Source organism: Onychostoma macrolepis, chromosome 01 (genome assembly GCF_012432095.1).
Source record: "Onychostoma macrolepis isolate SWU-2019 chromosome 01, ASM1243209v1, whole genome shotgun sequence".
Lineage (NCBI taxonomy): Eukaryota > Metazoa > Chordata > Actinopteri > Cypriniformes > Cyprinidae > Onychostoma > Onychostoma macrolepis.
In genome coordinates, this window is record NC_081155.1 from 29827347 (window position 1) to 29850166 (window position 22820).

General features: G+C 33.9%; 2 protein-coding genes and 1 long non-coding RNA gene across 5 annotated transcripts; 2 read left to right on the forward strand and 1 right to left on the reverse strand.

Moving 5' to 3' along the window:
* Window positions 1–3511: 3511 nt before the first annotated feature.
* Window positions 3512–5345, reverse strand: LOC131542620 (uncharacterized). Its single transcript, XR_009271753.1, has 5 exons — window positions 5217–5345; window positions 4788–4861; window positions 4576–4660; window positions 4037–4148; window positions 3512–3917 (listed from the first exon to the last, which is right to left on the reverse strand). It is a non-coding gene; the product is annotated as an uncharacterized LOC131542620 (long non-coding RNA).
* Window positions 5346–6033: 688 nt separating this feature from the next.
* si:ch211-145b13.6 (T-cell ecto-ADP-ribosyltransferase 1) lies at window positions 6034–10301 on the forward strand. Of its 3 annotated transcripts, XM_058779394.1 has the most exons (6): window positions 6034–6166; window positions 6686–7275; window positions 8625–8777; window positions 9043–9117; window positions 9236–9954; window positions 10069–10301. In XM_058779394.1, exons 4-6 carry the CDS (start codon window positions 9070–9072, stop codon window positions 10172–10174), a joined length of 873 nt encoding a protein of 290 aa, XP_058635377.1. In that variant the 5' UTR covers window positions 6034–6166; window positions 6686–7275; window positions 8625–8777; window positions 9043–9069; the 3' UTR covers window positions 10175–10301. The 3 variants fall into 3 exon arrangements, with proteins under 3 accessions (XP_058635377.1, XP_058635293.1, XP_058635211.1); XM_058779310.1 differs by lacking the exons at window positions 6034–6166; window positions 6686–7275 and having other exon boundaries at window positions 7801–8777; XM_058779228.1 differs by lacking the exons at window positions 6034–6166; window positions 6686–7275; window positions 8625–8777 and having other exon boundaries at window positions 8804–9117.
* A 1861-nt stretch (window positions 10302–12162) lies between these two features.
* Window positions 12163–21443, forward strand: kcnip4b (potassium voltage-gated channel interacting protein 4b). The gene is made up of 8 exons (XM_058779170.1): window positions 12163–12359; window positions 17045–17169; window positions 17304–17373; window positions 17838–17908; window positions 18111–18218; window positions 18362–18466; window positions 20620–20682; window positions 20770–21443. Exons 1-8 carry the CDS (start codon window positions 12272–12274, stop codon window positions 20815–20817), a joined length of 678 nt encoding a protein of 225 aa, XP_058635153.1. The 5' UTR covers window positions 12163–12271; the 3' UTR covers window positions 20818–21443.
* Window positions 21444–22820: the final 1377 nt, after the last annotated feature.

A 22820-nucleotide genomic window follows, 5' to 3' on the forward strand; every position in this document is an offset into this window, starting at 1 on the left:
TTGAATTAAAATTATAATTTACACTCAAAACGTTATTATTGCATAACGTTAATGTTTTATAATGTACTACAATACTGAGGTACAGGTAATTACCACTGTTTGCAATAAGTAGTTTAAATAGCAGAAAATCCTGCTATCACTTAGTGCAAATAGCTGCTGCCTTTCTTATTTTAATCTGTCCTCTGTCATGGTTCTTGTTTATTTATTTATTTTGGATAATTTTGGACATTTTCCTTTTGCATTGGCAATTCTGCATGTGAAATATTTAAGACAATAAAGTAGTTTTAAATTCAATTGACTACATACAGTATATTTTCAGTGTCTGCATCCCATTTTATGCATGGTGCCTCCAAAAAAACCAAACTGATAACAGTGATCTTTTTTTAAATGATTATTTCAAAGAACAAAACAGAAAATATAATTGTATATACAAATATAGATTAAGACTATAGACTATAAACATGACACAGGAGAAAGAAAAAAAAATTGCATCTATTCATTCTGAAATTCACCTCCATCACTGATAAAACAATCAACGGAGCAGTAGCCCTCAAATTCTTTGAATGAATAAAACCCACACAGGACTCCCTCCTGTCAGTCCTGACATACCTAGGTGTGCAGTCTTTAAATACAGTATCTCACTGCACCGTAGGCACTGGTCTGTGAATACGGCACCCGGCACTCCTGTCTGTATTGTGCAGAAAATGCACTCCAGTTCACGACACCTAATTTACATAAAATAACAAACAATATTAAATCATTTTGAGGAAAGGCAAAAGAGCCATACAAGGAAAATATTTTAAATGTATTTTTAAATATTATAGGATGGTGTTAGAAAAGAGTGTTGTTTGCTTTGTCTGTAAAGTACCTAAGAGATTTAATTTATAATCATCATTAACCAACTAAATTAAAAAAGTTCGTCAAGTCAAAATTTAGGTTGGCTTGGCTTGAGAAAGCATAGCCTGAAACAATTTGAAAGTTTTACAGTTGAGGTCAGGAAAATCAGGAAAAAAAAAAAAACAGATAGTTGAGATGAGACAGACAGAAAGATGTGAAGAGAGACAGACACTCAAATACTTTTTACAGTATTCGCTACATGTTAAGGAGTTAAAGAACTATCTGTCTATGAAGTGAGCCTCTTCTCTCAATTTCGTCTCACTGATAATGTCCCTAAAAAGTCATATGAACATGAAGGTAAATTTAAGAGGTAACACTTTACAATAAGGTGTCATTTGTTAACACTAGTTAATGTATTAATTAACATGAACTAACAATGAACAATAAATTTGTTACAGTATCTATTAATTTTTGATAATGTTAATGCAAAAGATGACAAATATGAGAAACATACATACATACACACACACACACACACACACATATATATATATATAAATGTATGTATGTATTTTTTTTATTTTGCAATGCATTCAATTCATTACTTTATTAATATAAGTATTTCTGCTCTATTTTAATACATCTTTAAAGGCTCATTTTAGGCGAAATAAGACTTTTAAAGACCAGCAGCAGAATCCCTGTCACGTCGAATACTAACACATATCATAAAACATGTCATAAATGTTTGAAATCGCATACATTTGCAATGACACTCTCTGTGATTATGAGCAAAGCATCCTTACAATTAAAAGTCAACACAAACGCACATTTTTAAGAAAACAAAAGTAAGTAAATGTTCTGGAAGTGAATGAACCATTATTGAACCGGCGTATTTACGGTAAATACATAGGTAACGTAGGTACGTGACGTCACCGCGCTACTGCGCCTGCGTTTTATAGATATACCATACGTCACTTTGCGCATGCGCGGTAAACACATACGTGACGTAGTTACCTGACGTCACCGCGCTACAGTCTGCAGCGAGGAGTACTTGGCAATTTCACTGTTTTATATGACTGTAAGGACATAAAAATGATGCGTGGAAAATAAACTGTTGGCAGTCTAAAGTGAGTTTGAGTCATACATTGACGGTTCGTGTAGTTAATTATATGACGCAGTGAAAAGTTTAGCACCGGTTAATGATTTAATGCACTGAGCACCGCTGTAGTTTATGTAAGGGATAATCAACGGCTAGCTGTGCATTAAACGATTTGAATGCACGGCGCGGCGGTTAAATCATTAACCGGATTAGAATGATATCTTAGTTTTACCGGCGATATATATAGTTTGTGATTGCATTTTCTAAAGATATGTCCAGACGTGCAGTCTACCAATAATATTAGAGCGACAGCAGTAGCAACGCACACAAGCTCTTCACAGTACAGAGTCTAGCGACATACAGCGAAAAATTGAGAAGGGTCTGTCTGCAGACTGCAAGAGAGGGGCGTAACTGGAAGGAGGCGTAACTTGAAGAAAGGGGCGTAACTTGAAGTTGTCCAAATCACACAGAACCACGCGAGATGTCAAAACGAGATGTTGTCGGGCTGCGTCCGAAACCGCATACTTTCTTCAATAAGTACTTACTTAACGAGCGCTAAAAGAGTACATACTCTACAGCCTGAATGCGTTAATTATGAATGCGATTTGGATATCATCCGTTATGTTGACGTTATCACGTGACCTAAGACGTTATAACAAGCGCAACAAAAGATATGAGTGACAGGTTTAATTTTTAATTTCATCTAAATTTGCTCATTTTGTGGTCTTGTTGAAGAAACAGCTGCCCTTTTATTTTGTGATTGTAGTAGTCAATACATTTTGTGTTGATTTAAGTTCTTATATTTGTAACTCCACTAATGTGATCCACAGTTTTATCCTTAAAGCATTTTTTATTTTATTTTTATTACAAAAACCCAAAATTGTTATCTCTTGAATATTTTAATTATTTTATCATCCACAAGCAAACGTGGCTTAAATCTCCTGTTTTCTTTTTTCTTGTTGAATTTAACTTTCTTGTTTCATCCTCGCTTCTAAAAAATTCATGATGAATTATTCAAAGATATTTAACCTTGTCACTGTGCTTTTTTTCTGTGTATATTATCTCATACTATGATGAACGCATGAAATTTTTGTTTACTGTTTTATGCCATTTATGATTGTTCATTGTTAGATACAACCATCTTTCCCTGATCTTTTATGTAATAAGTTCGGCAATAATAAAAAAAAGAGAGACAGGTGCACTAACACCTCATATCATCACTAACTCAACAATCTAGTACGGTTTTCCTCAGCGTTTGAGATGTCAGCACAAAGGACATGTCGGGCAGCTGCTCGAAGATCTCGCCTTTGGAGAAGACTGTTGATTTTATACTCTAAAATGTAAGTATTTGTACTTAAAATTAAGATTACCCCAGAATGAATTGCATCATTTTCCCACCCCAACACTTACACGCAATAATAATGATAAGTGCTAACCAATAATTATAATTTTTTAAACTTAAAATGACAAACAAGTAAAACAAGCAAAATTTAATTTTGTCGTGACATGGCTATACATGAATATACACTAGTTGAACAAATGCAGTCGATGTGAATACATCAATTTTCAGTCAAGCAATTAATACATTAAAATATATTTTATTTAATGACAACAATAAGAAACATGAATAAATAAGTATAAGAATGAATAAAAGGAAGCATCACAATAAATACATACAATATACAAGTCAACAACAGATGAAACAAAGCTTCATTCAAACTTATTGTTCTAACAATCATGTTTTTACAGACGGTGAACCCACATCCTACAGTCATCTCAACACAGCTGAGCCAGTTCTGCAGCTGCGCTGTGCTTCACAATCTTGCTCTTCTCAATGAGGACATCGTTGACCCAGAGGATGAGGAAGACCATGATGACACCCCTGAACCACACAACCTTGAGGCAAGAGCAGGAGAACATGTGCGGGATAATCTGTGTCTGCTTCAAACATTCGTGTGCTGCTCTCCATGAGCACCACTACCTGTAAAACATTTAAACAGAGTTAAACATTTACAATTCATGTTGTCAGCTTTCCATTTCTTGCCAAATTTTATTTCATGTTTACAATTACATGCATTTTTTTAGTTGTAGCTTTATTACTTCTGTAGTGGGCTAAACCACTGAACTGGTCAGCAGAAGGTTGCTGGTTCGTCACTGGCGTGTCCTTCAGCAAGGCTCTTTTCTCCAGGTTGATCCAGGGGATTGTAGGTCCCTGTAATAACAGCACTGGAAATCACTTTCGATAAAAGCTTCATGACTATTTTTTGATGATGCTTGTGAAGCTTCTGAAAGTCAGCCTTCACTGTATGAACAGAGACCAGCAGAATAAACTTGACCAATGTCACATCCTCGATGTCTTTTGGTCTTTCTCTAGATGTTCTCGCTGGCTCTGGGGTCACTGATGATGAAGAGACCACAGCAGCATCTGGTTCAGATGAGGGCAGGTGCAGTGTTGGGCGTCTAATTCATGGCACTGGATCATTTCCAGGATGCTGCTGTGGACTCTCCATCCTCAGCGCTCACAGCAGCCTGCAGACATTTCAGATCATACAAAAACAGCCAAACATAATACACAAGCAGTCATTTTAACAGCACAATGTCATCTGATCTCTGTATTAAAAGTAATAAAATGATCTTACTTTATCCTTTTGTTTCAGGTTTTCCCTTTTTTCCACAAATGTCGCTGTCACCTTGTCTTGCAGGTCCTGCTCCACCACAAAAGATCTGCAGCAAATGCACAGGAATCAAGAATCAGAAAAGTGCTGTAATAGTTGTTTGAAATTACAATAATTAAAATAAACTACAATTTAAGATTTAAAAGATGTTTTATTGATGTCTGTAGTGTACTCACTGAGAGTCTTTGATGGCAGCATTCCTTCATCAGTCACTCTGCACCGGATATACACTCGTGTGTCTCATCTGTCCCTGTAACATCCAGACAAGAGTCAGTCAGCTGTGATTTATCTGCTCAATACTGCATTTACATGTTGAGGTAGTTGCTGATGTAACTCCCTTTTTATCCAACACAAGTTAGGCCATAGTTCAATTAGGACATTTGAGTAGCTTTTATAAACGTGCCTTGGATAAAAACACTACTGATGGGCATCTTGAGACAAAACAATTATTTTAAGATCAGTCAGTTCAAGTTGCTTTCAGTTAAAACAGCCCAGACATGCATTTTAGTCTGGGACTACTCTTGACTAGCCTTGTCGTCTTTACACCTTTTGAATTATATATTGCTTACACCTACTGAAAATAAAAAATAAAAAAATATTCTCACCTTGTCAATATACAAGCGGCCATCTTGCCAATAACATCTCGTTTTGACATCTCGCGTGGTTCTGTGTGATTTGGACAACTTCAAGTTACGCCCTTTCTTCAAGTTACGCCTCCTTCCAGTTACGCCCCTCTCTTGCAGTCCGCAGACAGACGCTATTGGAAAAATTCGCTGGCGGTGTGAACGGGGCTTGACGTTCTGATTAGGTTACAAACCACGCCCCTCAAAGTTAAAGAACTCCATCCCTGTTCAACAAATTCACTGCCCAGTTAGATGATTTGATTCTGAAACATTATGAAACGACACTGAGCATAAAAACTTAAAATATACTTAAAGAATTAATTAATTTGTTTGTGTGCGTGTATAGCCTATATAGCCTATGTTATCCCTGTTGGAAAAAAACAAACAAAAAAAACAGCATATGCTGATTATGTTTTGAAGCATGGATGCTGGTTTGAGCTGGTCCTTAGCTGGTCATGAGCTGGTTTAAGCTACTACAAGTATTTAATTAGTAAACTTTCAGTATACCTATAAGTTCACTTTTAGTACAGTTGCAGTAAAACATTGATGTAAACTAGTTGTGTACTCAAAGTTTACTACTGTTATACTTAAAGTATACTTAAAATACTAGAAAGTGGGCCAATTTAGTCTCAAGGAGTATTGAAATAGTACATGTATACTATTAGTAGGCCTATACTGATATTTGTATACTTACCTACATAAAGTATACTTAAAATATACTTGAACTTTACTTAAATATACTTAATAAAATATACTTGAACTTTACTTAAGTATACTTAATAAAATAAACTTGAAGTATATTACTTTTTGGTAAGGGCATGTCAAAACTTGTTTCTCCTGTGAGAGGAATTTACGATCCTTCGCACTTTGGTAAGAGTAAGGAAGAACAAAGCAGTTAATTGTGTGGAAAGGGAGTTTCCATCTACGGATATGTAAGTCTCTCAGTTACTATCCTTTCCACAGTTTTTCTAACTGTGACGTTAAGGCTACTGGCGTATAGTTTGATTTGTCTGATGAATCATTTCCAGGTTTTAGAACTAGAATAATGGACTGCTTATGCTGATGGAATTTTTCCTGTTTCCCATACTGTATTGAATGAGATGTTTGCCGTGCATTTAAAATGGCTTTCTTTCATTCAAAAATAAAAGGTATCATATGGTTCTGTTACTTGAGGATTTAGTGCAAGTGTATTGTTCCTTTCTAGCTGTGTCTGATAAATTTCAGAACTTAGAATCTTTACTATCGCTTGCCTTATCTATTTTACTAATGGCCAATTTACTATTTTGGCGTAATTCTGTTCACACTTTCTTTTTATACTGCTCATTCTTCTGATCATTCCCCATACATCTGATATTTGAGTTTCTGTTCTATTACAATAACTCCCCCAATATGTACATTTTGCATTTCCTATACTCTTTCTAACTGCATGTTTCTTGTGCTCTTTTGTGCAGTGGGGCTATCCAATCCAGTCTTCTTCTTTGTTTCTGCCATCTACTGAGATTGAGTGTGGAGCAACAATGTGGAGAAAATTAAAAGAAGAGGGCAGGGGGGAGATGAAAAAAACACTTTGAACTAAAACTTTTTAAACAGATATGTTGCCCTTGAAAATCTAGTAATACCTTGAAAACTTAGTAAAAACCGAAGTGACAAACCATTTATACCTAATGAATTTATTTCCTAACATTTATAGCCTTTCATTTCTTTATCTGACACAGCATATTAAAACATGCTCCACTGTCTCTTGTCACATGCTACAGAATCGTGTATCACGTTTTACAATGATATACAAAGAATGATTAAGTGTAGTAGCCTATGACCAATATGGAGACGAGAAACCACAGACCACTCACTACTATACTTCCCTTTGAATATTGTACAAATGTCTTCCCTGTACTTCCTTATCCAACTTTTCTTGCCACATTCCTTTTACTGCTCTTTTTATTACTCCTTTAATTTCTTTTATTTCTATTTCTTAATTTTTTAAGGTCCTCTTGGCAAAAGCATCTGCTTCCTCGTTCCCTGCACCCCTGCATGTTGAGAGGTATTTCGTTTCCTAGAGAATGCCAAAGAGGTCATAGTTTGGATATACCTTGTGTCATGGAATAATTTTCACCATAAAACAGTGGTTCTCAGTTCTGGTCCTGGCACTCTGCATATTTTGCAATTTCTCTTTAACACATATCTAGTATACCACAATGTGAAAAAAATCAGGTGAACATACACATACACACACACACACACATGTTGGTATTTGTGGTTTACGGGGACTCTCCATAGGCGTTATGGTTTTTATACTGTACAAACTGTATGTGCTATTGGCCTACACCTTAACCTACCCCTTACAGGAAACTTTGTGCATTTTTGCTTTCTCAAAAAAACTCACTCTGTATGATTTATAAGCGTTTTGAAAAATGGGGACATGGGGTAATGTCCTCATAAGTCACCTTCTTATGGGGGCAGCCACAGGACAACGGCGCCAGTGCGCAATACATATTTGTGTCCTCATATGTCACAAAAGCGCACACACACACACACACACACACACACACACACACACACACACACACACACACACAATCACACAATCACAATCTCTGTATTTGCTTCCTGCTATAGATCCTCTCAAACTTCCAGTTAAGCTCCTCCTCTCGTTCTCCAGTTCTGACCCTTGTCTGGCGCTCTTCCTCCATTCTTGGATTGTTCTCTGGTCATATCTTCCTAATTAGCATGCTTTCATTGTTCTGACTTGTGTTTGGCTCATCTCTTTTCTTTATCAAGAAATACTGAATATTGTTTAAAAACAACTCAATGTTATTAGGTATGGCATTTTGGGGCAGTTTTTCTTTAATACATTTTACACAGGACAGAGAGTTGCACCAGAATGGGAACTCTAAAGAAGTTTTTATGATGTTATGTTAATTTTAAGAGGAAAGGTCTATTATTAGTATTAGATAAGTATTAGTAGATAAGTATTAGGTTTTATCCATGATTCTGGCAGAATTAAGGCTAATCAGAGACCTTATTTTTCAAAAACTTAAATTGGATTTAAGGTTATGGTAAGTTGGTAACATTGAAAAATTAGCGTCAAATAGCACAAAAATGGGACAAAAAGACCATTTGTGAACCATACAGTAGATTATGGTGCCATCTGTCATGTGTTTTTTTTTTGTTTTTTTTGTATAGGATGGCAGTTAGTCTGCTTTTGACTCCAATATGAGAACACTTACTTCCTTTTTTTTTTTTTAAATAAATCTCTGTCTACCACCTTATTTATTACAAATGTTTACCTTTCATTTTTTATGTTTAATTTTTCTACTTTTGAAAAATGTTAAACTATGGAATTCTTCTCATATTATTATGCTGTCTGGATTTTCTTTTTGCTGATCACAGTAGTGACTAAAATACAGGAAGGAAAAGGCAGAATACAACCCTGATACGCTTTCCTGGAGTGTATTTTTTTTCAAGTTCTGAACACCCTACGGTTCTGACCATTTGCTTTCTTCGTGTTTAACTGATCTTAAAAATACCAGGCATCTCAAGACGGTGAGTGCTGCCTTTTTCTGTTTCAGCTTTGTTTTTTGTTTTTGTTTTTAACCACTGGATTTAGGCAAATGTTTCTGACAAAATTAAATGCATCATGCACAGATATCATGATTTGTATGCTTTGTTAATCATGCAGTTTTCTTTATGGGTTTGTGCTTTTGTTCAGTTTGTGCTGAAAATGATTATATATTCTTATTTGTTTGGTAAGCATGTATTTACCAACTTTATTTTTAGCCTAGTTGTCCATGTTATTGTCTTTGTCCAGACTTGTGCACATACGCCAACTAATACAATGGGAAGTTTGAGGTTTCCTGCGGTTCTCCTGGTGCTCTTATACACTGTAAGCTCTCACATGTATCATCACTACTTTGTACTGTTTAACTTCATCAAATTTTGTGAAGCTTAGAAGACTTTTTTCTCTCCAAAATTTCTGCTGTGATTCTTAATTGTGCTTTCAGATGGCTGTGAAGATAACTGAAGAAGCGATACAGATGGGCATGCTTCCTGAAGCTGCTGATTACTCGTTCCAGAACTGTCGGAAAGAAATGCTGCAAATGGTCACAAAAGGACTGCTGCAGACAGAGCTTAACAACAATCCAGATTTTAAAACTATGTGGAAAGGTAATGCAACATGCAGCAAGACCATTCCAGGGAGTACACCGCTGCACATGGCTGCACTGAAGAGCTATGCAGAAGCTAGTTCTGAATTTCGTGGAAGATTCAAGAAGTTGTTTCAGACTAGCAGGGGCAGTTCAACTTACCGAGATGAGTTTCCTTTCAAATCTCTTTTCTTCCTGCTGACAGATGCCATGCAACTTATGAGCAAAAACAAGATTCGCACAGTGTACTCTGGTAAAGGGAAGGAATATAGCACTGAAATTGGGGAGAAAGTACATTTTGAGAGTTTTCTTCCAGCAGAATCGCTCTATAATGATGTAACTGAAGATGCAAATGTCTTTAATAGCATTGGGACTGTTTTCATCATCAATTCTTCTTCTGTGATCAGCTTTGAAGATTATGGATGTGATTCAGAGGAAATTAATCTGCTAATATCACCCACTGAAGTTTTTACAGTTACGGGCATCAAGACTGTTCACAATAGTAATGATCATTTTAAAAAGATCACCTTAACACATTCTCATTTGCACAGTTCTTCTAATTGCAGCGGCCTTGTCAGGTAAGAGAGAGAGTGCAGTAAAGATGTGTTTGATTGTATAAAATACTCATTTGTGATCAACGGAGCACATATAAAATAAACATACTGATCTGATATTTCTCTTTCTGTTGAAAGCTTGCCTGAAGAATCTGAAGAATCATCTTCAAGTTTCCTGAGTTCCAGTTTACTCAATCTGGTGGCTTCCTTACTCATGCTGTACTACTACACACTGACTCTGTAGTACTCTGTATGTTCACAAAAATGCAAGTAAAAGTTACTTGAATGTTATATGAATGCTATGCCACATGCAGCGTTCTTGACTTATAGGAAGAATTTATCACTATAATAAATTACTTTGTTTTAATGCAGTTTCTGTGTTCTCATTTTAATAGACCAATTAAACCGTAAAACACCCTAAACTGTAGTGTTCTTACCCAAGCGTTACAAAAACATCCATATACATTCATTTTTACATTTCCACTAAGTGTAGGGTACAACGGGGCTAAAGGCCCCCCTTAAGAGAAAATGTGCTATTACCTGCGCCTAAAATGTATAATTGCAGAAAAAATATATACGTTGTATTGAACATTAATGGAGCAACAGATTTTGTGTGAAAATAAATCATTCAAGTTGTTTATTTTTTTTTAAAAATCTTATGAGGTGGCAAGGGGGGCCTTTTACCCCACACACATATTAGATTATCTCTCATATGGACACCCAACATAATATATGATATTTACCATCTGAATCTAACCATGTCATATCAACAAATGGAAAAGTCAGTGATCTATTAATTATCATGTTAATTTCTGTGCGCGTTTAGCCCCAACAGCAGAGGCACTTTTTACCCCAAATACCATACTTTTACATAATCTTCGTTATTTAAAAACTGAAAATCATAAAGAAGACCTTTGTCTCAAAATATATGCATTAATTTGAGCGATTCTCTTTCGCTACTTAAATCTACAACATTTTAAAAAACATATTAGATCAAGTAAGCACAGAATCCACTTCGATCTCGTCAAAGATCAGACAAATAAACACGTGCATCTTGAAAAGCGAATGGTTTGGAAAGTGTTAAGCCATGCGTTTGTAAATTCAAAGGCGCCTTTTCCCCCGGGGCACCTTTAGCCCCGTTGTACTCTATTGAAGAAGACACGCTCAAGGTATGATTTTAAATGTAGTACCTCATACCACCAGAGGGCGCCAATGCAATAGCCCTATAATCATTTTTATTTTTTGTCATTTTTGTCATTTCTGTCGTGTTGAAAATTCATATATGTGACTCTGGACCACAAAACCAGTCTTAAGTTGCACGGAGATATTTGTAGCAATAGCCAAAAATACATTGTATGGGTCAAAATTATAGATTTTTCTTTTATGCAAAAAATCACTAGGATATTAAGTTAAGATCATGTTCCATGAATATATTTTGTAAATTTCCTACCGTAAATATATTAAAACTTAATTTTTGATTAGTAATATGCATTGTTAAGGACTTCATTTGGATAACTTTAAAGGCGATCTTCTCAATATTTTTTTTTTTTTTTTTTTTTTTTGCACCCTCAGATTCCAGATTTTCAAATAGTTGTATCTCTTATCCTGTATTGTCCTATCCTAACAAACCATACATCAATGGAAAGTTTATTTATTCAGCTTTCAAATTATGTATTTTGAAAAATTGACACTTAAGACTGGTTTTGTGATCCAGGGTCACATATTTATATTAGGCTAATAGGATACAATTCCACTCAAATTAGAGGAAATTTCAGTTAAATGTTTCTTCACTTGGTCTGATTTGTTCTGTCAATGCCTTCAGTTTTACAATTACCAGACATGCACTCTCAGAAAAAAAGTTGCCATTGGGGCACTGTTACAGAACAGTTGTAATGATTCTTTACTTAGTTCCCCCCAAACACTCTTATGCCAAGGACCTCCAAATAAGATGACACCTTTGGTAGAAACATGTTGTTAATCATTATGTCAGGAACAGGGTGGAAGAATATTCATTCAGCTTGAGAATGAGCGCTGGTGTCTATGGTGAACCTCAAGTTTCACAATCTAAATATTATAGGAAGTCAGAGAACTCCATGATGTATCGAGGTGTGTGTGTGTGTGTGTGTGTGAGAGAGAGGAGTGAGAGAGAGAGAGAGAGAGAGAGGAAACTGATTCGCTAGGTGTTTGTAACGCTGACGCGGATTTACACCTTTCAGAGTCACTGTTCATCCGTATACCTGACAGGAAACTGAAACCAGCGGAATTCAAGCTGACAGAACAAACCAGAGGAATAGAAATCAGAGGACTTGCTTTTGAATCCATTCCTTCTCTGTAATTGAAAATGAGCAGCCGACGGCGGCGATGCAAGCGTCAGTTGATCAAGTTTACTCAGCATATTGCTCGATTAATCACAGGAACTCTGAACTCAGGTAAAGTCAAACCAGTGTGTAACTGTGTCTTTCTGAATATTATTTACCGCTCTGCATGAGACTAAAAAGATAACTTAATTGGCACATTTCATCGTTTGACTGTCGCTTTGTTGTCCTGAAGTTCATTACATCTTTTATCATGCTCAGCTTTTGTTCATAAACGGTTACTGTGTCATATGTTTGTTAATGTAGGCTACATTTAAGCTGAAAAATCATTAAAGTTAAACATATATTTTCACACACAGTTGGCTAATCCTGAACTAATGATCTGCAATTACCAATACCAATTCCATTTATTGTGCCAAAAAAATAAAATAAATAATAATGATAAAAAATAAAAAATACAAAGTGTGCCTTTGACTGAGAAATACTCTCATTCAGAATTGTCTCCTTGTTGCCCTAGGGTTTCAATACAATCACTCCTTGCAAGATTTCTGATGTATATGGTAGGCTACTCAAAATGTAATTGTTTAAGTAGCAACCAAAAATGTTAATGTTTAAAAAATGTTTTTTTTTTTTTAAATAAAAAAAACAAAACAAAAAACATTTTGTAAAAGACCAAAGACATAATACAAGTTAGTTTTCCACTAATTGTGTTCTTTTTCTACACACCAGTCAAACAGACCAAGGGCAGTTTTGACATGGGGAAGTTGCAACAAAGCTATAACTAAATTTACATTTATGCATTTATTAGATAATTTTATTCAAAGCGACACTGAACTGAAGGTATATATTATAAATAAGATATCAGTTTTCGCATTCTCTGGGAATCAAATGCATGACTTTGGCAATGCTACATGCACTAATGTTTGACAATGAATGAATGAGTGAATAAATAAATACATACATAAATATAGTGTAGATCAGTGTAACAGTTACAATTGGTTAATACAGTTGTTTTACTGTTTACATTTTTCTAAAAAAAAAACAAAAACAGCATGTACACTGAAAAAAATGATACTAAATTTTAAGGTAAGTGGTTGCAAACAATTTATTTGAGCTACATTTAAAAAAAAAAAAAATGCTGAACATTAGTCAACTAAATTTATTTAAATGTAGCTAAAATAAATTGATTTCAACCACTTACCTTAAAAAATGTAGTAAATTCAGTGAATCATTTTTTTTTCCAGTGTAATGCTTTCAAAATAGAGATATGCATGCTTTTCCTTTTTCTTTCTTTTTTTTTAAAGATAGGATTTTATATTACAATGTATTTCTCTCAAATCAGTGTCTGACTGCGAATGTATGTATGTTTTTTTTTGTATTGTTTTGTTTGCTCTTCCTTGGTTTCCAATGCATATTTAATGTAATTATCCCATACAACAACAACAATTAATTTTTCTATTAAAAATCATGACATCAGGTAAGAAGTAATCACACTAAACTAAATAAAAATGCAATAATCATATCATACAGTTACAATAGATCAACTAAAAGGTATTCAGAATGGCACAGACCATTCTTGCTAGATTAGAAAAAAGAAGCTGATAATGATTGATGTTAGAGCAAAAAAGGCATCACAATAGCAGCGAATGACTTTTTTCAATGTTCAACTGTCAGTACAAGCAGGCTATCTCTTTAAAAAATATTTGTATTATTGTGCAGTGAGAAACTTTACAGAAGTCACAATAAAATTAATATAATATTACTATTAAGCTAATCAACAGGTGTTGTAACTCCTTCCAGACAGTCTTGCGATAAATTCATGCTATACACCCCCTTTTTCTATGACTCTTCCAGGGTGTAATTACACATTTTACTGAAATTCTTAATATTTAATGACAGAGTTTTAGATCTCGAGTCGAATATCTTGCCAAGTTAATACAGAGCCATGTTTCACTCCCATAGAGGTGGGCTAACTGTAATACCTAACAAAAATAACGCTGGCATGTACAACACGATGTAAATCCGCCAAAGTCGCATCAGCTAAAGTTTTAATGTACACTGTTTATTCATAAAATTGAACAATTCATCGACACAGTGTAGTAAATTAGACTGTGTAGTGTATTCTGTTTTTATTCAGTCATCACTGTCTTGTTATTTAGGTGTAATAAAAATAATAATACAAATAATCTCTTACCACTCCCTATATGGGTTATTATTGAAATTACAGTGCTAATCATTAATGGTCTTAACTTTGTGGATGAGAGTTCTAATTAATTTCATCTTTCCCTTGGCTGTGCTTCATATCCTTGTGGGACTAAATATAATTACACACTCCATCATTCCATAGCCGACCATAAGACACTGATGATCCCTTAATAATGCCATAAATTAAGTATTGCAGACACTGGTATCTTTTTCAGGTAATTTTATCTGCCACATTTCTACTGGATTTTGGCTTCATTTATTCTGCATTTGAGAAGGTTTTGTGCTGCTGTTTTATCTGCTACTTGAACACATATTCCTATTTGAAATTCATGCATGCAGATTACATTTAGTATATGATTCATTTAAAGCATTTGATAGTTTTCCTGGGGATTCACTGCCCAGCACCTGCTTTGCCTTAAAAGCATCATAAGATAAAAATAACTACAAGCCATTCAATCTTTTTCCCTATTCTACTCCAAAAACAGGCCAAAGAAGGCATTTATGAAAGTGATACTGTCATATTGCCACTCAGCAGGAAAATAATAATTACCACATTCCTTACGGTACACTATAAGTGGAAAAAAAGAAATTACTATGAACTAAGCCCTAGTGAAATGAACAGACATGGATTGCTGATGAAGACATAGCAAAATAGGTCATTTTTTATATAAAGATTACTAAAATAGCTCCTTTTTATAGTTTTGTATCAGCCACCATTCCTTTTCAATTTACTCTTTCATCTGAGCTGAAGCTTTTTTCTTTTTCTTTTTTTTTTGGTTGATAATGTTGTTTTGACTCTGTTTGTGTTTGTGTATGTGTGCAATGATGAAGGTTTTCTCACAACTGTATTCTCAGTCCTAAAATAGAGTGAAATACCATAATCTCTCAAGTAAATTCAATTTAAGGCCAGTGATTTCACATACATCATTTCCACATCCTGCACAGAGAGTTTTAATAGAACACCTTTAGAAGTTTAGATGATTTTCTTTTTGTAAATACTATACATATCTATATAAAAAGAAACCAATCTAAAATTTTGAGGCACTCTATTAAGATGAGGAATTCTCATTAAAAAACTGGTGTTCTATTAATGATGAGATGCTCTATTAAAAATCCAGTGCATAATTCACCAATATGTACACTCGGGCGGTACCTCTTTAAAAGGTACTAATACATACTTTTGAAGTATTAATATATCTTTAAGTTGCTAGCATGTACCATAAAATAGGGTTCAGAGATGAGTACAGCTTTAAAAAAAAAAAACATTAATATATACCAACAAAACAAATTGTGTTATAAAGCAATCATAATTTTTAAGACGCATCAGGTAAAAATTGCTCTTTAAGGTAACAACTGAAGGTTGCCACTATAACACATACTAATTTAAATATTATAATTGTATTTGATTTAGTTAATTGATGTTTCCTGCATAAAACGTTTCCCTTTAAACTGATTGCAGATCTAGAACTAGACAAATGCAACTCTAAAATCTGCTCTAGTTATTTGAAGCAGCACCTGTGCAGTGAAATGTGACCAGTGAACAGTGGTGGATGCTGTGACTTGAGAGATTATGTTCTAGGAGCTGCTTGTAACATCTTGACCAATCTTTAAATGGGTCATTCTGGTACTCCAATTTTAGCATGGATTAATCTCCTCATACAAAAACAAATGGTTAACAAGAACATTTTGACCTACAAATAGTTAATAGTTCAATCAGGAATGAATGTTTTAAAGGAGATCACAATATGCGATTAGAATTGTGTTATCTTCAATGTTTTTTCTTTCATTGTCTTCTGCATTTCCTCAGATATGGTATATTTCTCATACATGGACAATGCAATTTAAAAATTAGGCTAGAAGTAGAACTTTTTTAAAGCACAGAGACTGTATCTTGTGAAAACCAGTGCTTCTCTGCAACCATCAACCTATGCACCAGGACGTTCTTCATGAGAATCTGGGACAGAGGTATTATGCATGTCCTAAAGGAGACACCGCTCAGTGTCTTTAGTTACCTGACCTGCTAAAGCACAGTAGTGAATATTTAATAAAATTCACTGAAACAGGTCAGCAGACCCTTTAAGCTGTTTATGCTATGAATACCACACACATACATAAATAGTATTTTATGAACAGCTTTAAATAACAAAACAGCCAGAGGAGTTATACAAAATTCGAAGGTGTAAAAGCAATATAAAATAAGGCATATATAAATACTTGTATGTTGCTGCAAATATTGACCCCTCTTACCAACAGTTAAACACTTGTCTCAGATCTCCGACACCAAATCTGTTTTGGACCCTTATGTAGTTTCTCAAATCACAGATAATGGCATGTAAAAGGAAACATGGCCTGACAAAGCCATCAATACATGTCACTCTCTTTTAATTATTCATCAAAAAGGCAAGTGTTTGTGTAATTAGTGTTACTGGACCTGCTAGTGCCAGGATTCTTAATTAAAGGTAAAGCTCTATGCATCATTGGGCAGACGAGGGTGCGTCTGAACTCCTATCAGAGTAAATAAAAAAGACTGATTCTTTGATTCTGAAGCTGTTTTGGCCATACAAATGATGGCAGCTGTGTGTGCTGTGTTGTAGATAATGAGGACGAAGAACAAGAGAGCACAACGGTGCGGTATCACCCGGAAAATCTGGAGCATCTGCAGTCGCAGACCCATTTCTCCAGACAAGAGCTGCAGTTACTCTATAGAGGATTCAAGAATGTGAGAGTTCAGTTAAACCCCACCTGCTGGGTGTAGAAATTAAAAATGATGTTGTCATTTTTGGGCTTCTGCTCTCTTTGGAGATTTTCCAGTCTCTTAAATATTGCTTTCTTGTCTGGTCCTGTTTTTGCTAGGATTGTCCAAGTGGAGTTGTGAATGAGGACACATTTAAAAACATCTATGCTCTGTTCTTCCCACTGGGAGGTTGGTCCACTTAAATTAGTTTTTATAAATTATTAAATGTGTTTAACTAAACAATATGATGCCACCTTTGGTAAAGTTCATAATAGGAAACTATGCAAATCACATCAAAATGCTTTGTAATGTGAGAGTTTGAAGAACAGATTACATTTACTGCACACTGCAGTCAGTGTCTCCTCCTTGTGGTGTGATGTGAGATTTTTCACAAAATATAATAACTTGTGATATAATGAATCCAGTGTAACTTTTCATCCCTTTAGAAAACAGAGTGTGCCATGTAATGACCAGATGTATAGTTCAAATCGAAATCCTGCTTTTGTTACGTAACAATTCAGCTAAATTAAAATGTATAATAAAACTGACTGCCATCATAATATTTCTTTGAAAATGTTTAGATATTTACGTATGTCACAGAAACTTATTTTACTTGCAGAAATATAATTATATTCATTTTTTTAATTTTTTAGATTCTGCGAAATATGCTCAGTTTCTTTTCAATGCATTTGATAAAGATAAGAATGGCTCTCTTAGTTTTGAGGTAAGTATTTTTAACTTAATTAGATAGTTTGGAAACTCATTATCATTTATTATCATTATTAATTATGCTTTTTTTTCTGATGTGAATGTCATCCAAACTTTTGCAAACTCTAACTCTATATAAAAATAGCAGGAATGTTCAGGCACTTTATTATGCCAATTCTTTATCAGTAGTTTTACTATGCTTTGTTATTTTTTTTCAGGAGTTGGTCTGTGATCTCTCAGTTTTGTTGAGAGGCACTACTGAAGAGAAGCTGAACTGGGCCTTCGATCTATATGACATCAACAAAGATGGACAGATTACTAAAGAGGTCTGAAAACATTTGAATCTGAATATGTAGCTCTCAAGATTATGTCTGAACTACATCTTGAATTTTGATTCTTGTCAAAATGTTTTGTTTGTTCTTTGAAGTATTGAATGCAAAGACTGCATATAATCTTTTTTTTTTTCCAGGAAATGTTAGATATATTAAAGTCTATTTATGATTTGATGGGGAAATCTATCCATCCACGATTTAAAGAGGAGGCAGTAAGGCAACACGTCAGAATGTTCTTCCAAGTAATGCCTTTATACTCTATTATTTTCAGAAAAAGTGACTATGCATACATTTTTTGGAAAATATGTAGGACCTACCATTTTGCTTTATATTATAGAAGTTTTCAGGTTGAAATGTCCACAGGGTGGTGCTAGAAGCACTATGACTTTTAATCCTATTTGAATATGGCACTTAAAGGGATAGTTCACCCAAATAATTCACACTTGTTCAATCACTCATCCTCATGTTGTTCCAAACCTTTATGACTGTCTGTCCCATGTTGAACATTAAATAAGATATTATGAGATATATTCTAACAATGAACACCACTGGTAACCAATACTATTTAGTTACCAACATTCTTCACAGTGTTGCCAACTTAGCAATTTTGTTGCTAAATTTAGCAACTTTTCAGACTACCCTAGCAACTTTTTCTTCCAAAAGCACCTAGCAACAAATTTAGCAATTTTTTTTAATTTATTGGGCAACTTTTAGCAACTTTTGATAAGTGACTCAGACAATAAAAAGACACACATTTTCCATCCTAATTACACAAAAAGAAAACCAAAGATGCCTAGCAGTACACACATCACGTGAATTGAATTAGCTGCTATTTGCATTTCTTCAATATAATAATAATAATAATAACAACTGAATAATTGTTCATTTATGATAGGCTACACTTTGTTATAGCTTGTACTTGCGATTGTTGATCAGTTAGTATGCTGTAAGAAAAATGGAAAATATAGGCTGCTAGTAATTTTCCAGGACGTTATCCATTATCCATTGTAACCCTGTAACCCGAAAACACAATGCGTAATTTAAAATGCAGGTAAAAAAGCAATACGTAACATTCTTTCATATTAACATAGTAGATTGTGCCCTATTTTTACAGCCTTTTCTTGGAGTGTAGCATACTAACTACTAATACACTGCTTAAAGCATAATTGTTGAGAATGTGTTATATTACTAGTTTACTAGCTATTAAAAAAAAGCAAACCTTAAATTGTAATCATTCAAAAATGTATAAGTGTTCAATAATTCAACGTTTTTTAAAATACAGTTATTTATATTTTAATATTATATTATGCATATTATTTTACAAACAAATCTAAATTAACATATATAAAATATATTTTTGCTGAGATTTGATGTTGTGACACAATTTTGCGCCGTGATTACGCAATGACGTCATCGCGCAATGACATCACAACGTCATTTAGCAACTTCTAGCAACAAATTGACCTTCCTTTAGCAACTTTCTCTGAAAATTAGTTGGCAACACTGATTCTTCATCATCTTCTGCAGAGGAAAAAAAAGTTGATTTGGAACAATATGAGGGCGAGCAAATGATGACAGAATTTTCATTTTTGGGTGAACTATTTTTTTTTAATAGCACCTTCAATATCAAATACCTTTTGGTTTCATAACACTTAAATTGTGTACAGATTGTCTTGAAAACAGTAACCTGAGCATAGTTTACATTTTTTTTTTACTTTAATGTCAGTTCTACAGTTTTGTAAATTATGTAATGTAAAGTATCATTTAGACCTACACTGAAAAAAAAAGAAAAAGTTGAGCAAACTTTTTTTTAAAAAAAGTTTTTTTACCAGCTTCAGCAGATTTTTGAGTTTACTCAACTTATTTTTGTGGGAGATTCTCAAATTTTTGAAAACTCAAAAATCTGCTGAAGCTGGTTGCCTTAAAATTTTAAGTTGGCTCAACTTTTCTTTTTTTTTTTTTTACAGTGTACTCACAATCAAAGACATTGCTTCAAATGACAGGAAACACACTGAGAGACAATACCTTCAGTGCACCATGAGTTCCTTAAATATTGTAATTTTGGATTCAAATTGTTATTTAAAATCAAGGTTAAAGTTTAGACTAAAATAAATAAAATAAAATAAATATAAAACAAATATTTTGGCAGCGGGCATTTCACCTGGAAACAGTAGTGAGAGATAGCAGCAACCATTAAATCTGTTATTATAAATTATTCACATTTTTAATGAGGTCATGCTGGTTATGCAGCAGAAATATTTATTAAAACCTCTCTCAAATCTCTATCAAAAGTCAGTTTCAATATGCATTACTAGATTACACCTTGCTGATGCATTTGAAAGCAAAAATACATTGTAATCACATTTGTTTTTTGTTTTTTTCTTCATCCCCTAAGAAAATGGACATAAACCAGGATGGTGTAATAACTATTGATGAATTCATTGACTGCTGCCAAAAAGTATGGCTCATTTTATCTTTATCTAAACCTTTATTTCCTAAGGCAGATATGCATAATAATACCACTGTTGATGTTTTTGTTTTGCAGGATGAAAATATAATGCAGTCTCTTAAGATTTTTGACAATGCAGTCTAGATGTTGGTCAGGAAATCCACCCTAAGCACATTTCTAGATAAATAACAAATGTTATAATGCCAGCTTTTCTGTGCTGCTGTTCTGGGCTGCTCTTTACAGCTCCAGATTGTCTTTTGTGAACTGACTGCTGAATGTATAAGTACCTTGGTAGAAATTTGGGACTCTCGTTTGATGCAAATGTAAGTGCAATGTTACTTGTAAAACACAACATCAGTGTAATTGTATACTCACTGTATCACACATTTTGTTTCACAACTGAAACCTAAACACTCTTGGTATATACTTGGGTAGAGATTCAAAGCACCTTTAACCCAAACCTTTTTAATATTTAATAAATAATTTATGGTAGACTAGGATTACTTCTCAAGATCAAGCTAGAACCATGTTACTCAAGTGGGCACCTGCTTTTCCTTACGTCAAATGCGCACATTGTTTAGGAAGTACACCAGATTTTTCAGCCAAAAACTTGTGATGAGGTAATGTCTTTAACTTTTTTTGTTTATTTAATTTTATTTTGATTACTTGTATATGATGAAAAAGTGGTCTTTTAATTACATTTTAATTCATAATATTTTTATAACACCATTCAATAACCAGCAACAGGTCTATTTTTTTATTTTTATTTAATTTTTTTTTTTTTTGCAGGGGTTATTCTGTGATCTCTCTTCTGGAGAAGATTGAATAAAGTTTATTGGTAACACTTTACAATAAGGTGTCATTTGTTAACATTAGTTAATGTATTAACTAACATGAACAAACAATGAACAATGCATTTATTACAATATTTATGAATCTTTGTTAATGAAAATACAGTTGTTCATTGTTTATTCATGTTAGTTCATAGTGCATTAACTAATGTTAACAAACACAACTTGTGATTTTAATAATGCATTAGTAAATGCTGAAATTAACATTAACTAAGATTAATAAATGCTGTAGAAGTATTGTTAATTCTTAGTTCATGTTTACTAATGTTGTTAACTAATGTTAACAAATGAACCTTATTGTAAAGTGACACTATAAAACTAACGGGAACTAGAAACATAAATACACTGAAACACTGAAACCAAATTTTGTTTTGGTGCTATTTTCTGTTCTCTAAATGCATCAATCCTTTGATTCGATAAATCCCAGTCAGCGTCTTTCCTTATTGTTTATAGCATTCAGCTACTGTAGCAGTTATCTGAAGACAAGATGCCATACGTGAAATTTCAGTAGTTAGCAAAACTGTATTACTGTAGATTAGGATGTACGGTATTTATAATAGCCTAGTATATCTCTGATAATAAGTCAAAAATTAACATTAATTAATGCTAACTAGTAATGATACAGGACTTTTAATATACATTTAACTAATTGACAGTTTAAATGTATTTTGCTGTTTTGTATATTTTTAATGTCAAGAATATAAAATATACCAGTGGTAAGGGAAATAGGACCTGATAAATTGTAATATCAATCGGTAAGAATATTTATTACCAAAAAGAGTAGAGCCTTTAAGCCAGATTGCCTCCTCTCTCTCTCTCTCTCCCTCTCATTCTCTCTCTCTCTCTCTCTCTCTCTCTCTCCCTCTCATTCTCTCTCTCTCTCTCTCTCTCAGGTAGGGAGGTCAGTAGTTAGTGTCATTGGCTTCGGACATAATAGTTATTTTGTTCATTCTGCTTTTTTCTGTAGAAATGACATTGTTGGAAGATCTGAAATTGAATTATATATATGAAAGTGCAGTCCAAAGTAATTTTATGTGTGACATTTTATATATTTGAAAAATGTAACTCTTGTCTCAGAGGAATAATAAGATTTTAGTGGTCATTTGCAAAATGTAACACTCAATACAGTTTATTATTGTTTATTGTAAGTGTTTTATTCCCTTGTAATAAAATAATAAATGCCAGCTGCCTCGATTTAAGCAAATCTATAACATTTTGATTGCTGTCAATTTTTAATCTGTCAGAGACAATTTCTTTCTTCAGCTCAGCATTAGTAATTCAGTAATTCAGTGGGGA

Coding starts and splice junctions, on each gene's coding strand:
- kcnip4b (XM_058779170.1), top strand. CDS start 12,272: ATGAGCAGCCGACGGCGGCGATGCAAGCGTCAGTTGATCAAGTTTACT. Junction 17,374..17,837: donor TCTGTTCTTCCCACTGGGAG/GTTGGTCCACTT, acceptor TTAATTTTTTAG/ATTCTGCGAAATATGCTCAG. Junction 18,219..18,361: donor ATGGACAGATTACTAAAGAG/GTCTGAAAACAT, acceptor TTTTTTTTCCAG/GAAATGTTAGATATATTAAA.
- si:ch211-145b13.6 (XM_058779228.1), top strand. CDS start 8,872: ATGCACAGATATCATGATTTGTATGCTTTGTTAATCATGCAGTTTTCT. Junction 9,118..9,235: donor TCCTGGTGCTCTTATACACT/GTAAGCTCTCAC, acceptor TTGTGCTTTCAG/ATGGCTGTGAAGATAACTGA. Junction 9,955..10,068: donor AATTGCAGCGGCCTTGTCAG/GTAAGAGAGAGA, acceptor TTCTGTTGAAAG/CTTGCCTGAAGAATCTGAAG.